Source organism: Physcomitrium patens, chromosome 8 (assembly GCF_059467195.1).
Source record: "Physcomitrium patens ecotype Gransden chromosome 8, ASM5946719v1, whole genome shotgun sequence".
Classification (NCBI taxonomy): domain Eukaryota; kingdom Viridiplantae; phylum Streptophyta; class Bryopsida; order Funariales; family Funariaceae; genus Physcomitrium; species Physcomitrium patens.
Window position 1 is genome coordinate 13335658 of NC_143417.1, and position 12758 is coordinate 13348415.

The following is a 12758-nucleotide window of genomic DNA, read 5'->3' on the forward strand; positions in this document are numbered from 1 at the left end:
AATATTAAGATTATTCATTCTTGTGACAAGTTAGACTATCATAAACTTCGACCTTTTTTTATTAATAATCCTATTTCTTATTGATTACATCTACCAAATTTTATGAAGATCCATTCCATATTTTATGTGTCTCTTTTAGAGCCATATAAGACAATGAATATCTTGAGAAAAAGAAAAATTTTACTTCTTCTTATAAAAGTGGATAATAATTAAGAATTTGAGATAGTAGAAGTCTTAGATTTAACGTGGTATTAAAATAGATTAGAATATCTTGTTCATTGGTATAAATATGATATTAAAGAATACATATGGAAGCCAAAAAAAAATCTTCTAAATGTAAGAAAGAAAGTTGAGGCTTTTCAATGACAATTCCTATCAAAACCAAGATAAAGAATAATAAATCTTTATTATAAAAGAAACAAGATCCAAAAAAAATAACATTCTACCTTCTATTCTTTATTGTAACTTATGTGGTACTAATAAGATGGAAAAACAATCATCATCATATTCAACTCAAGAATTATCACTTCATGATTTATTGGACAAGATATTACAATTGTCACAACCTTCAAGACAATATAATCAAGATGAAGATCTTCAAAAATGACATGTCTTTCCTTGAATAGATGGCAAGATACAATGTGTTTGATATCACGATTTTGAAAGAAATTCCTAATATTTGGTGATTTTATTATAGGTATGAATGACTCCTGATGGTATTCTAAATATTTTATTCGAAGGAAGTAAGAAAGGCCTCAATAATGATCAAATGAAAAGGTGGTCTTTTTACTGTGGTATAGGATACTATCAATGGCTGAAAGGACCTATCAACCATCTTTGAAGAGAACGAAGATCAAAATATGTAGCAAATATAATTTGTCGCATCTTTGATTTCTTCAATATATGATGACCACTCTTTGTAGAACTCATCTTTAGAAGGACAAATAATATCACAAACATACATATTTATTCTAATATTTATCTATATGATTAAATAAAAGTTAATAAAAATAGATTTATTTCATAATATTTTTTTAAAAAGCATGCTAAAAGCTTTATAGACTTTGTTCTAATTTTAATTGTCTTTGTAGTTGATTAATAAATTAGAAACTTAGTTAAAAAATTAACCACATGTTGATAGTTTGCAAAACAAATTAACTATGTGGCACACATGTAGAAAACTTACTTTAGAAGTTAAGATATGTGTCTTGCAAAGTCAATGCGTTTTAGAGGACTTATAGGATATGGCCATATAGCTCCTAATTAAGAGTATATATGGAAATAAGAATGAAGCCTTATTCACTCTTGTCAATGGTTTTTTAATGCTTACTCTTATGTCAAGACTTTCTAGTCTTCTTATCTTTGACTATAGTTATTCTACTTTAATACTATACCATCTTTGAATGATGTTTTAGTCTTTTCAAGTGATACAAGAATATATTGATATTTCAGTTTTTTGAAATTTATATCCTTAATACTATCTCAAGATCACATATATTCTAATCTTTTGAAGACTTTAGTTAATACTTTTAGATTTATTTTCTTAAGAAGAACTGTAAAATTTTCAATTTGTTTAGAATCATTCATAATATAGTAAAATATAAAGACTAGAAATAAAGTGTTTACAAAAATTTGAATAGAATGTTTTAAATTAAAAAAAAAAAAATACTTATATACAATTAGTTTAGATGTATTATACAACTACAATCATAATTAAAAGTTTTACATAATTAAAAATGAAGATAAAGTTTGGATTAACAAAGAATCATTTAATTCATTGAGACAAAAGACCCAACTTTTATGAAAATAATACAGAATGAAAATAAAGTAAAATATTTATTAACATTCAGCCACAATATAGTTTGTGAGTGCATGATAAACGGAGTGGGCAAAACTGCCAGCTCATTACTTGAAACACAATCGTCTTGAAGTTTGAAAACCTTCCAGATAGAATATCGACAAAAAAGGATCCGAATAGACACATTGCCAGTTCATGTTATTAACTCCCACAAAACATATATTACAATCTTGGTTGCGACGTATGAGAGTAATTCTTGCAAGTTCTTCGCAACGATGCAGAGGAGACCAGATTTTGGCCTCATGATGAAGGAGTACATGGGCTCACTGTACAGATGCAGAAATAAACCTGCCTGGCTCACATAGAACTTTTGATCTTGCCTTCTGTTATCCCTCAGCTAGGTACAAATCGTCACATATGAAAGGAATTTTTGAAACTTGACACGTCTTTCAACTGAATCAAGCAGTTTTTTGTTTACGTGTGACGAGCCATAGATATAGCTCGGCGTTCACGTGCTACAGCAAGCTTTCTTCCTGCGATATCATTGGCTCTGGAAACTTTCTGCCTCCTCTCTGCATCAGGACGAGGAGAACCATTCAAGACTTTTCCTCATTTCGGAAAATGCAAAGCAAGCCAGAATTCAGGAGATAGAAAGATCAATAAAATAAATTAAAATGAGACAAGCTGCAGGTAAAGAAGCACGATCATCGCACTAATGACTCTCCTGTAGCACCAGACTTTATGTTTTAGATACATTCAATGGCAGCCACTCTCTTCACAGGGTGCGTCGGATGCTGCACGTAGTACATCTTGAGCATGAGATAAGCACGAAAGTGCGCCATCTTCTCGGACATTTTCCCGCTCGCTATACTCATCTCCATTCCAGCCGCCGCTTCCATGCCCGCAAACTTCACGGCAGGGCTAAGTTTTTTCTTCGCCACTCCACTCGCAGCATGCTTCCGTTTCTTCTCAGTTCTCGTCTTGGTTCTCGCCATTCCTTCGACTCCTCCTAAGCCCCTGCAACGCATCATAGTACAATTACTGATTACATCACGTCCTGCCGATCCGCAACGATGTCAACAACGACATCGATAACAAACTCAGAGGAAACTAAAAGTCGTCTCAGTATCCACCCGAGCTCACAATCTCAAGACACTCTATCAAATCTGAGAGATCAAGCTTAAGTATATGCGCACTCGATCGAAAGCTTGGATAAATGCCAGCTCCGGCATTGATTGCAAACGCAGCGAATTAATCTCGAAGTTCAAATTAAGACGATCATCTACGGTTTAATTAATTTGGCGGCGTCGTTAAAGATCTGCAACCCCACCTCACTATATGCGTCAAATCGCTTACGAAGTTCGTACCAAGAGGAGTGCGACACGTGTACGAGGATTTGAGGTTAGGATTCCCCAGTCGGCGGGGTAATTTAGATTTGAATTCACCGACAAATGTCGGTGGCTTGGTAGTACGTGGCAGGAATTGGTTGCATGGTTGGTGAAATATCATGAAAAAGATACGTTATTGTTACGGAGGTACATGGATAGCCGGTCCGAGGTTTCCGGTGACGGATGACCGTGTTGGGGAGGGAGCCTTGTCTCTATGACCGTGCATCATAGAGACACTAGCATTTGAGGGTTTCAATCATGGCCACGTCGACAGATAATATCCAACACGTCATCGCCCAATCGCGCCGTAGATCCTCTTCGATTATTCGGCTCCTGTTGTGCTGCCAAGTGTCCTCTCTGTTAAGTAGTGTGGGTCTCATGTATATAGTATGCTTCTCTCGAAGTACAAATAGCACAATGCGATATTGCATATCTTAGCTCTTTGTTGTGCACGTTATCGATCGAAGCCAGCTCTGCGATTCCTCTGAGTTTGAGAGTTCTGTGAGTCTCATCATCTTTGCTTCTCTAAGTCGCTTGTCGTCAAGTGTTCGATCCACGTCTCGAGGCTTCGTGGTTGTGTGAGAGAAGTTAGGGATGGCGAGAACGAAGGGAGCAAACCGTGGCATTGCCAAAGGGAAGAAGACTCATGGAGCGGGACGCGCTGTGGTTAAGAACAAGGTCAGCCCTGCGATAAAGTTTGCGGACATGAGGGCCAATGCAGGACGGAGCTTTTCGGTTGCTGGAGCAAAAATGTCGGAGAAGATGACACACCTTCGTGCCAACCTCATGCTCAAGGTGTACCGATTACAACATCCCACGCACCCGGTGAAGCGAGTGGCCGCCACTGAGTCCATCAAGGAGATGAAAGCAGCTGCTACAGGTACCATCTCCTTTATGACTGCAGTCATAGCATTTTGTTTGTTGTCGATGTGGCCAACGCCTCCTTGGTGGCTCATTTTGGACTCTTAAGCTCCAGTTATCGGTACAAAGTTTAACTTTTGCAAAGATAGTTGTAACGCTCGGGAGCAGAAGTGCATTGAGGGAGTGAGCCGACCGCGCTGTCTTCTATCTTGATCAAATTTTTCCTGTTTGTGAGGGACTACTATTGGCCTAAACCATCCCAGAGCTGACTAGTTGATGTTGCCATGCTGTTGACAGAGAGGAGAATCCAGAAGGTGGCTCGTGCATCGGACGTCGCAGCTAGGAAGCGTGCAGCAGTGCGGGAGCGTCGCGCCTTGGACATGGCTAGACACACATAAACACTGCGCACTGTAGTTCCCACTCGAGAGCTTCGTGGAATTTGTCACTGTCAGATGCTCGATCGTGAGCAACTACTCTTCCGAAAGCTGCACATTACTTGCGACAAGGTTCCTTGCGAGTCATAAATCATCACCTAGTTCTGCGTAGAATCTGTACAGCAGTGATTCGTAAGAATCGAAGATGTTCTGGACGATTGTTTGTCTTCACTCTGACCACTTTTGCATCTTTCGTAGAACATTAATGAGTTTCCCCTTCTTAATCTAGAGTTTAGCAATTCTAAGGTAATGGTGCTGTAAAAAGTACCAAATGTACACATTTGTTGAGACCCTCACCATGTAAATACAAATTCTCTTGCTTGCGGATTATCACTCTCAGATCGATATGCGCGATGTGTCCAATCTGCTCACTCTGTTGGTTAACAGCGTAGGTAAATGTCTCAGTTGTCGCATTTAACTTTTTGAATTTGTTTCAATTGTTGCATTTTCAATACTTAGCACAGCCCTAATTTGTGTTAGAATATACTTGGAATATAATTTATATATTAAAATATAGATAAATTTTTCTCTACTTCTAAATTGGTTGATTTCAAGTAGATTATTTTATATATTTTATTCACTTTGTTGTTTGAAAAAAATTTTAAAAAAATGTATATCTATTAAATAAGTATTTGTTTTTAATACTTTGGCATATAATATTTTAAGATAGAATAATTCTTGATTATCAATGTTTTTTTTTTTTTTTGATGCTTTAAGCATTAATAAATTATTACCAGTTAATTATTGTGTTTTACTATTAGTTTCAAATTAACAATCTTGTTTAAGCAATGCATTATATATATATATATATAGTGTAAAACTTAGAATACACAAATGCATTGCCTTTTTTTCTTTTCTTTTCTTTCTTACAACATAGCAATATATTAATTAGATAATAAAAAATTAATACAAAGAAGATCTAGTAAAATATTAAATAAGCATCTTATGTTTAAATAATTTAATTAGTATAGCATACTATTGTAAGAAATCATCACAACCACAAGAATATTGAACATAGACAATTACAAAGTACTTGTTGTTGTTGAAATAATCAATTGCCATAACAAATACATTACTATCACAACTTTATGGCCATACACATAAAATCTTGTTAATATTAAAGATAAAAAATAATATTTTTAGAATATATTAATAACAATAATAATAACAACAACCAGAATCACATGATAACTACAACAAGTTATAATACGAAGCAATAATAAATAAATAAAGAGAAAAACAATATACTTGATAATATCTTGTATTTGCATAATTAATATAATTCAAATAGCATTACAATTTAAGCATTGCATAACCTATATTGTGCAAAAATCTAATCAATACATTGCTATGTTGTAACATGGCTACTTGAAATAAATAAATAAATAAATAAATAAAGGAAGTTGATGAAAAACTAAGACTCATAGACAAAATATATATATATATATATATATATGTTTTATAGGATTTTTTTAATAACTAATAAATTTAGCTTAACTATAATGTTTGTGTTTTCTAGATTATGTTAAAAAGACTTCTACTACCTTAGTAAGGTTGTAAATAAATGAAGATGACATAGACTAGATTGTATAGATATTAAAGCAATACATATGCTTCATTAGTTTTGTACAATTTTTATGCTAAAATTCAAAGATATATCACTATATATACAAAGAGGTACCAAAATTTGGCAATTTAAGATCAATTATAATTTCTTAGATATCAAAAATTCTACAATTAAATAAAGCTATAATTTAAAGTACTTATCAAATACCTAGAAATTAATTCTAATAACAAGTTTCAATATGTAATAACAATTGGGATAAAATATTTAATTACTAAAAGTCTTTATTTAACTTAAAATAGAAGGCTATGTATTATTATTAAGGACTTGATTGCAAGATCTATTGATTTACAAGTTGAAATTGTCTCAAATATTGGTAATTAAACGAATTAGTAAATAAGATACTAATTTCAAAACTTTAAATAAATCTAAGAATCCAATTAGATGCCTTTTTTATACATAAAATTCTAATTATGATTTACAATTTTTAGTTTGTTAAAATTTTGAATTTGAGATTTGATATAATTTAAGATTTAGAATTTATTTGAATTCAAATCTTTTAAGTGGGTTGACATTATCAAAAAAGTGTACTTTTAAGCATTATATTTTGAAACTATAAGATAATTGTGGTGTCATAGATATTTTCCTTCTATGGTCACATGTCTAATACAATCTCAAATAAGAGCTTACTTAAGACAACAATGAAATCTACATAAGCTTAAGATAAGCAAAACATAATCTACACACTATTATAACACACACAACAAGTTTGCAACTAAGTCAAAACAATTCCATATCCCTAATCTCTCATGATCTACTCACCAACCTAAAAACAATAAATGAATAAAAATCTGTAAAAATAAAATTATTATAATAATTTAATAAAAAAGTTATAACTACAAATATAAGATACACTTTATTATTATAATCAAAATATATGAACACATCAAATGTGAATTATTCTTACAAAATTAATCTTAATAATCTTGATTTGAATGGTAACAAAATGAAACATACATAAAAAATGACCCTAAGAAAAAATTCAATCAATCAATTTTTAAATGATTAATTAATTCTTTTATAATCATAAATCCATTTTTTTAGCTAATTACCTAGTTCAATTAATTTGAGATGTATAGTTTATTTTTATGAAAGTTCTTATAATCTAATATATATATATATATATATATATATATATATTTTCTTTAAAATTTTGAAAGATTTCATAAGATTCAAGATAATGCCCAAAAAATAAAAAAATAAAAGACCCACACAATCAAACAGACTACGACATTAGTTTTATTCATTTAGAAACTAATTACCAATCATTTTCAAATTCTCAATTCACATAGAATTGAAGCCTATTGAAGCTTGAAAAATGTGAAATTAGAGTCCGAACCAGTCAAAGGAATTTAGAGGTGAGGATTCAACAAGTTTGAGAAGCATAATTCTTATGTTCAAAGAAGCCTGAAAGGTAGAGTTTTAAGTGTTAAGAAAGTTGAAAAATACAAAGCATGTCTGAAGTAGATTGAGAATGCAAGAATTGCGGATCTAGAAGTTCAGAAACCTTTAAGAGTTCAGAGTCTAAGATGTTGAGAAGCTTACAATTGAGGGATTTAGGTTTTTAAAAAGTACAAATCTATTGAGTCTACAAAACTTATCGTCGAGATTTTAACAAATTAAAGAAATCTACGAGGCATACAACCGAGGCTCCAACAAGTTTGAGAAGCTTAGAGTTGGGATTTTAAGTAGTCCTAGAGGGTGCAGGAAGATCTATTAGATGTGCACAGAGCTGTGCAGATGATGTCTCCATGACCTTCAAGCTTCCGAGCTCTGCGAGTGTTTTGCAGCGAAAGAGGATCATGGAGACGAGATCTGCAGATTCACAGCACTCAGAGACCAAGTCTGAATTGTGAATCAGTTGTTGAAAACCCATCGACAGATTCCCACTACTACCGACACTCCAGAACCATCGGAAACGGAACAAGGGACCCACATGGGTTCTGCACAAGTCTCAGTTTTTACGAGCAGTTAGCAAGACACGAATCAATAATACAATACCCCAGTTGAATTTACACCTCGACTCCCCAGCCTGAGTGGCGTCTTTCGTTCCATAGTTAACGGTACCTGTGAAAATCTACTTCTCTTGAAACGTAACAAGTTTCGAAGACTACAATGCGAGTCACACCTAAATGCGGTCCATGATTCCGAGATCTGAGTGGTAAAGTCACAGCCCCAGCTCTGAAGGTGGGGCAGACAAGTTTGGGAATTAGTGGTGGGGAAAAAGATTCTACAATCGAGAAGAAGCAGGGGCAAAGCTTCAGTCAGCGATTGTAGTGGTTTTGTTTCTTCATGTCGAGAGCGGCTCCTTCTTTCAGCATGTCGCTGGCGTCCGTCTCCATTCCTAGCCTGGACAGCGCTGCAGCCTGCATATAGAAGGCGGTTGGCCATTCGGGGTGGACAGACTGGGCTTCCATGGCATCACTCAGGGCTGCTTCGGCTTGGTCGCTCAGCAAGTAGGCCAAGCTGCGGCGCGCGAAGACTGTTGGAGAAACCATGGTGCGTACATCCACAAACTGCAAGCAAAATTCCCGTTCAGTTACGGAACATCAAGGCAAGAACGCACAACAAATGGACCTCAGTAAGCTTGAAGTCGACGACTTTCACAGTCCTGTAGTGGAAGGCTACCTGCGTGTAACAATCGATTGCAGTTTTGAAGTCTTTGTCACGAAAAGCCATGTCACCTCTTTTCCTGGAGTTCAGCATGTCTTGCATCTGTTTCGTCCACACTTGGAATGAGAGCTGCAATGCGCAAACCAATTGGTTTGTTAGAGAGCTCCTCCATAGCAACTATGATTGAAGTGGACAGCGTCAAGAAGGGTTTGATTATATGACACAGTTGAGCAGATTAACAAAAAAAAAAAAAAAACCTCGTTCTCTTGTCCTTCATCGTCCTTGTAGCCTGTTTTCACAAGAATCTCGTGCACTGCTGTGTGATCGTTGCGAGAAATAGCCTCGCCCAAGGGTGACAATGGCAGAGGAGGTGGAGCCTCTCCTCTGTGGATCCCCATCAACGTGTAGGAGGGTATTTGCTGCATTCATTTACCACAATACTCAGATTGGATGCGGACACCCACAGCTCAATATTGGTGCCATCACTTCCAAAGCAAATAAATGCAGCAAAGTTTTCAATGCCCAGAGCCCGTATCCCAGATCTCTGCGGCGGCTTACCTCGGTTCTTCGTTGCAGCACAGTAAGCGCACTGACGAGCATCTTTGCATTTGGGCGCTCCCGCGGTTCAAACTGCAAGCATCGTGATGCGAGTCGAACCAGCTCCGTGCCGTCATCATTCGAAAATTGATCTTCTAAATATGAATCCATGAACTGTGACATGTTTTTGCTGCGAATTAAGTCTAAGGCCTGCATCACAACAATCGAACATTTTACACTCAACAAGGCCACAAACTCCATAAGACCTTTGACAGTGTTTCAAAGACAACCACGTTCCCAGTTCTACATAGATCACACCAAATAATACGAGGATAGGGACTGCTACAATGACTACTTACATGGCTCGGAGGTATGTGCTTCCCACTCAACAGATCCAGTAGAACAGTGCCGTAACTATAAATGACGCTTTCAGGCGTCACCCTTCCTGCAAAATGAAGTACCAAGAATCGTCAGAATGATGCAAATTGAAAGTAACAATAACAAATTGTTCAATAAACAATCCAACAAAACATTCAGGATTTCGGTACCAGTTCTTAAGTATTCAGGGGGAGTGTAGGCCAGATTGGTACTATAGCTTTTTCCATCGCGACTGTTCTTCATGAGGCCAAAACAAGAGAGGCGCGGATCTCCTTCCTGACAAAGGCGTGGGAGACCATCAATTTATAATCTACAGATTAGATAGGTCTACTTTAAAACCTTATTTTCCGTAAAAAAAAGTGATTAGCGTATTTGATGTGGGTGTTCTGTATAGCAGGATTGTCGAGACTTGATAGGAACGGGAAGGGACATACCAAGTTTTAGTTCAAAACTGCTACAGAGAAGAGCAATACCTGATCGAATAGGACACGATAGGCGTTGAGATCGTGATACAGACGAAGATTGTGGTTGGCGCAGTGATCTAAGGCATGGGCAATGTACAAAGCAACTCGCAACCTCATTGTCCATGGCATTGGCTGCCTTTCCCCTGTGCATTTTCAAAAATCAACAAACCTTAACCATCTTTACGGAAAGCCGAAACGATAAAATTGCGCTCTTCAACTCAACCGTAAAGATTGGGATAATGCTCCGTCTTCTATGAAGGATCTGTGATATGCAACTTAAGTGAAAAGAAAAAAGAAAAAAAACGGACGCACTACAAGAAAGAGCACCTACAGTGAAATAAATGTCTAGAAAGAGTGTCATTGGGCATGTATTCCGCAACAAGTAATCGCTCATCACCCTCACAGCAGTAGCCGATCAAATTCACCAATCTCTTATGTCTGACTTGACCCACCTTCCAGGCTTCATCCTGCAAGCAAACCCAGTCAAATTCAAGCATTCAACTTGCATTGTGTGTCATACTCACATGACACTTATCTCGAACCAGTAATCTTGCTAGATTGGTCGAACTGAGCGAAAATCGTCTTCAAGAGCAAAACGGATGGTGGTTGTTCACTAGGACTAAGCACTGGAAGAGGAAGACTGTACCGCGAAGCCCTTGGCATCGGGCCAGGCTGCCTTGGGGAAGCGCTTGATGGCTATCCAACGATTCTGGTGCAAACTCCCTCTGTACACAAAATTGGGCGCTTTCTCTCCACTCTCTGAAACTATCTGTTCACTGCTAAAGGAATTCGTGGCCTCTCTCAGCGACTCTAAAGCATACTCCCTAAATGGTGGAACAGCCTCCGGTTCAACCCGTCGCCCATTCTCAGCAGCTACATAGCAATGAGGACGTCAGTTATCTCCTTGTTGCAAAAATGCAAAGACTACATTCTCTGGTACAATCTTATACAGACTAACAAAGATAACAAGAAATACAAGACACTACCAAGAATCCAAATTGTAATCCTTCCAGTAACTAGAACCGAAGAGTGATTTCAAAAAATGAAACTCACGTCGTAGAGACTTTTCGATACCAGTGTGATGTTCACATACCCGAATTCACAAGTTCTGCTTGTGGAATTGCTGCAGCGATTGGAGAAGGGGCCTCACGGGGCTTGGACCATGAGCACCCCATCCTATACCCCTACCCCCGCCAGCGCGTTACTCGCCCGAATTATCTCACCTCCAACACTTCTTTTCTCAAGTCAATCGCTGCTCATTCAAACATGATCAACTGGCAAGTGAGAGCATGTTCCATGAACAAGGATGTGATCTAAATGCCTCATAAGAAACAGTTAAGGAAATCCATGAACTGGAAGAACTACTAAGCACTCCTGGAAAGGACACATCAAGCAACTAACCGCGGTCGGTCGATTTTCCTCTTGTTGAACCTGCAATCGGAGATTCGACAATTCATCCGCAATGCACTCTTCTCCTGCATCCCTCATTCATTTTTCCTTAGAACTCCCAACGCAAAGTACAAGAAGCTCGCAAGATTACGTCTCTGAAAGGGCAAACGTGTTACTCTTGCTCTAAAATTCCACTGGCCAACCACGAGCAAGACACTTGAAGTGTCTTTGTCGCTCTTCCTTTTTCTTCTCTGAAAGTTGAATACCCCCTTGACCTATTTCGTGACCTATTGACGTATCCTTGGCAAATCCAACCATTTCATAACAGAAAGAATCTCAGCTTCTTCTCCCATGTTCTCTCGCTCTCTCTCTCTCTCTCTCTCTCTCTCTCTTGCACTGCGTTGTCTCTGAACCTGGCTATGTCCAGCACTTGCAATGTTACCAAGTCACTGCTAAGGGAGGTTCGTAACACCGACAATGCGTCAACCTGCACAAATTTTTTGAAAATAAAAATAAAAATGGACGAGTACACGGAGCAAAAAAAAAAAAAAAAAAAAAAAAAAACTACCCAGTTTGTCCATGGGCGCTGTCTTGCTTCGTCCCTACGCGCCCCATCCCCATCCAGTAGGAGATCGCTTGAACTCTGAAGCGGCTGCAGCCTTTCCTGTCCCCAGGGCAGAGTTATCCCCAAAACATCGCACAGAACGCCTCAGCCCTTGGGGAAGCGCAGCCACAGCACGCGTCGTCGAAGCTGGGGAAGAAGACGCAGATGAAAGGGCATGGGGTGAGAGAGAGAGAGAGAGAGAGAGAGAGCGAGAGGCAGTACTGACCCCTGCTTGCCAAGCTTCCTGACACTCAACACTGCGCTCCACACGTGCAAACCCAGCGCACCTCCAGACACACCTTCCCCCTCAGACCTCCTCAGAGCTTCTCAGAGCTGGGAGAGAATGGAACCACATATGCCATTCCAAGCGAAACCAAACAAAACACCACAGCTGCCCTTCTCCTCCATAGCCACGGATCTCTGCCATCTGCCCCAACCTGCATGTGGGTTTGGCTCCTCTGCTTCGAATCACTTCTCTTCTCTTGGCTTCTCTTCTTCCTCCAACACACAAACCTCATGCACACTGTCTTAGTCCGGACTAAAACTCCCTCCGACCACACCTTGAGAGATTCGCCCCCACCCCTCCAATGTAAAAAGTGCCCATGCGAGAGGGGGGGAGGGAGGAATCCAGCGAGGTCACATGCTCGTGGTGCTACAATGCGTGCACT

At 38.0% G+C, this 12758-nt stretch overlaps 2 protein-coding genes and 1 long non-coding RNA gene across 9 annotated transcripts; 1 reads left to right on the plus strand and 2 right to left on the minus strand.

Annotated features, from left to right (window-relative positions):
* Positions 1–1967: 1967 nt before the first annotated feature.
* On the minus strand, positions 1968–3111 carry LOC149988478 (uncharacterized). 5 transcript variants are annotated; one of them, XR_016504534.1, is made up of 3 exons: positions 2995–3111; positions 2606–2815; positions 1968–2370 (listed from the first exon to the last, which is right to left on the minus strand). It is a non-coding gene; the product is annotated as an uncharacterized LOC149988478 (long non-coding RNA). The 5 variants fall into 5 exon arrangements; XR_016504533.1 differs by having other exon boundaries at positions 2553–2815; XR_016504532.1 differs by having other exon boundaries at positions 1968–2815.
* Positions 3112–3635: 524 nt separating this feature from the next.
* LOC112285433 (uncharacterized) lies at positions 3636–4809 on the plus strand. Its single transcript, XM_024526264.3, has 2 exons — positions 3636–4066; positions 4345–4809. The coding sequence occupies exons 1-2, from the start codon at positions 3781–3783 to the stop codon at positions 4443–4445; spliced, it is 387 nt and encodes a 128-aa protein (XP_024382032.1). The 5' UTR covers positions 3636–3780; the 3' UTR covers positions 4446–4809.
* A 3267-nt stretch (positions 4810–8076) lies between these two features.
* Positions 8077–12456, minus strand: LOC112286030 (serine/threonine-protein kinase BSK1). 3 transcript variants are annotated; one of them, XM_024527532.3, is made up of 12 exons: positions 12317–12456; positions 11499–11572; positions 11191–11349; positions 10744–10970; positions 10429–10564; positions 10107–10240; positions 9804–9909; positions 9615–9700; positions 9277–9465; positions 8976–9137; positions 8734–8847; positions 8077–8621 (listed from the first exon to the last, which is right to left on the minus strand). In XM_024527532.3, the coding sequence occupies exons 3-12, from the start codon at positions 11270–11272 to the stop codon at positions 8370–8372; spliced, it is 1488 nt and encodes a 495-aa protein (XP_024383300.1). In that variant the 5' UTR covers positions 11273–11349; positions 11499–11572; positions 12317–12456; the 3' UTR covers positions 8077–8369. The 3 variants fall into 3 exon arrangements, with proteins under 3 accessions (XP_024383300.1, XP_024383298.1, XP_024383299.1); XM_024527530.2 differs by lacking the exon at positions 12317–12456 and adding an exon at positions 12055–12196; XM_024527531.3 differs by lacking the exon at positions 12317–12456 and having other exon boundaries at positions 11499–11991.
* Positions 12457–12758: the final 302 nt, after the last annotated feature.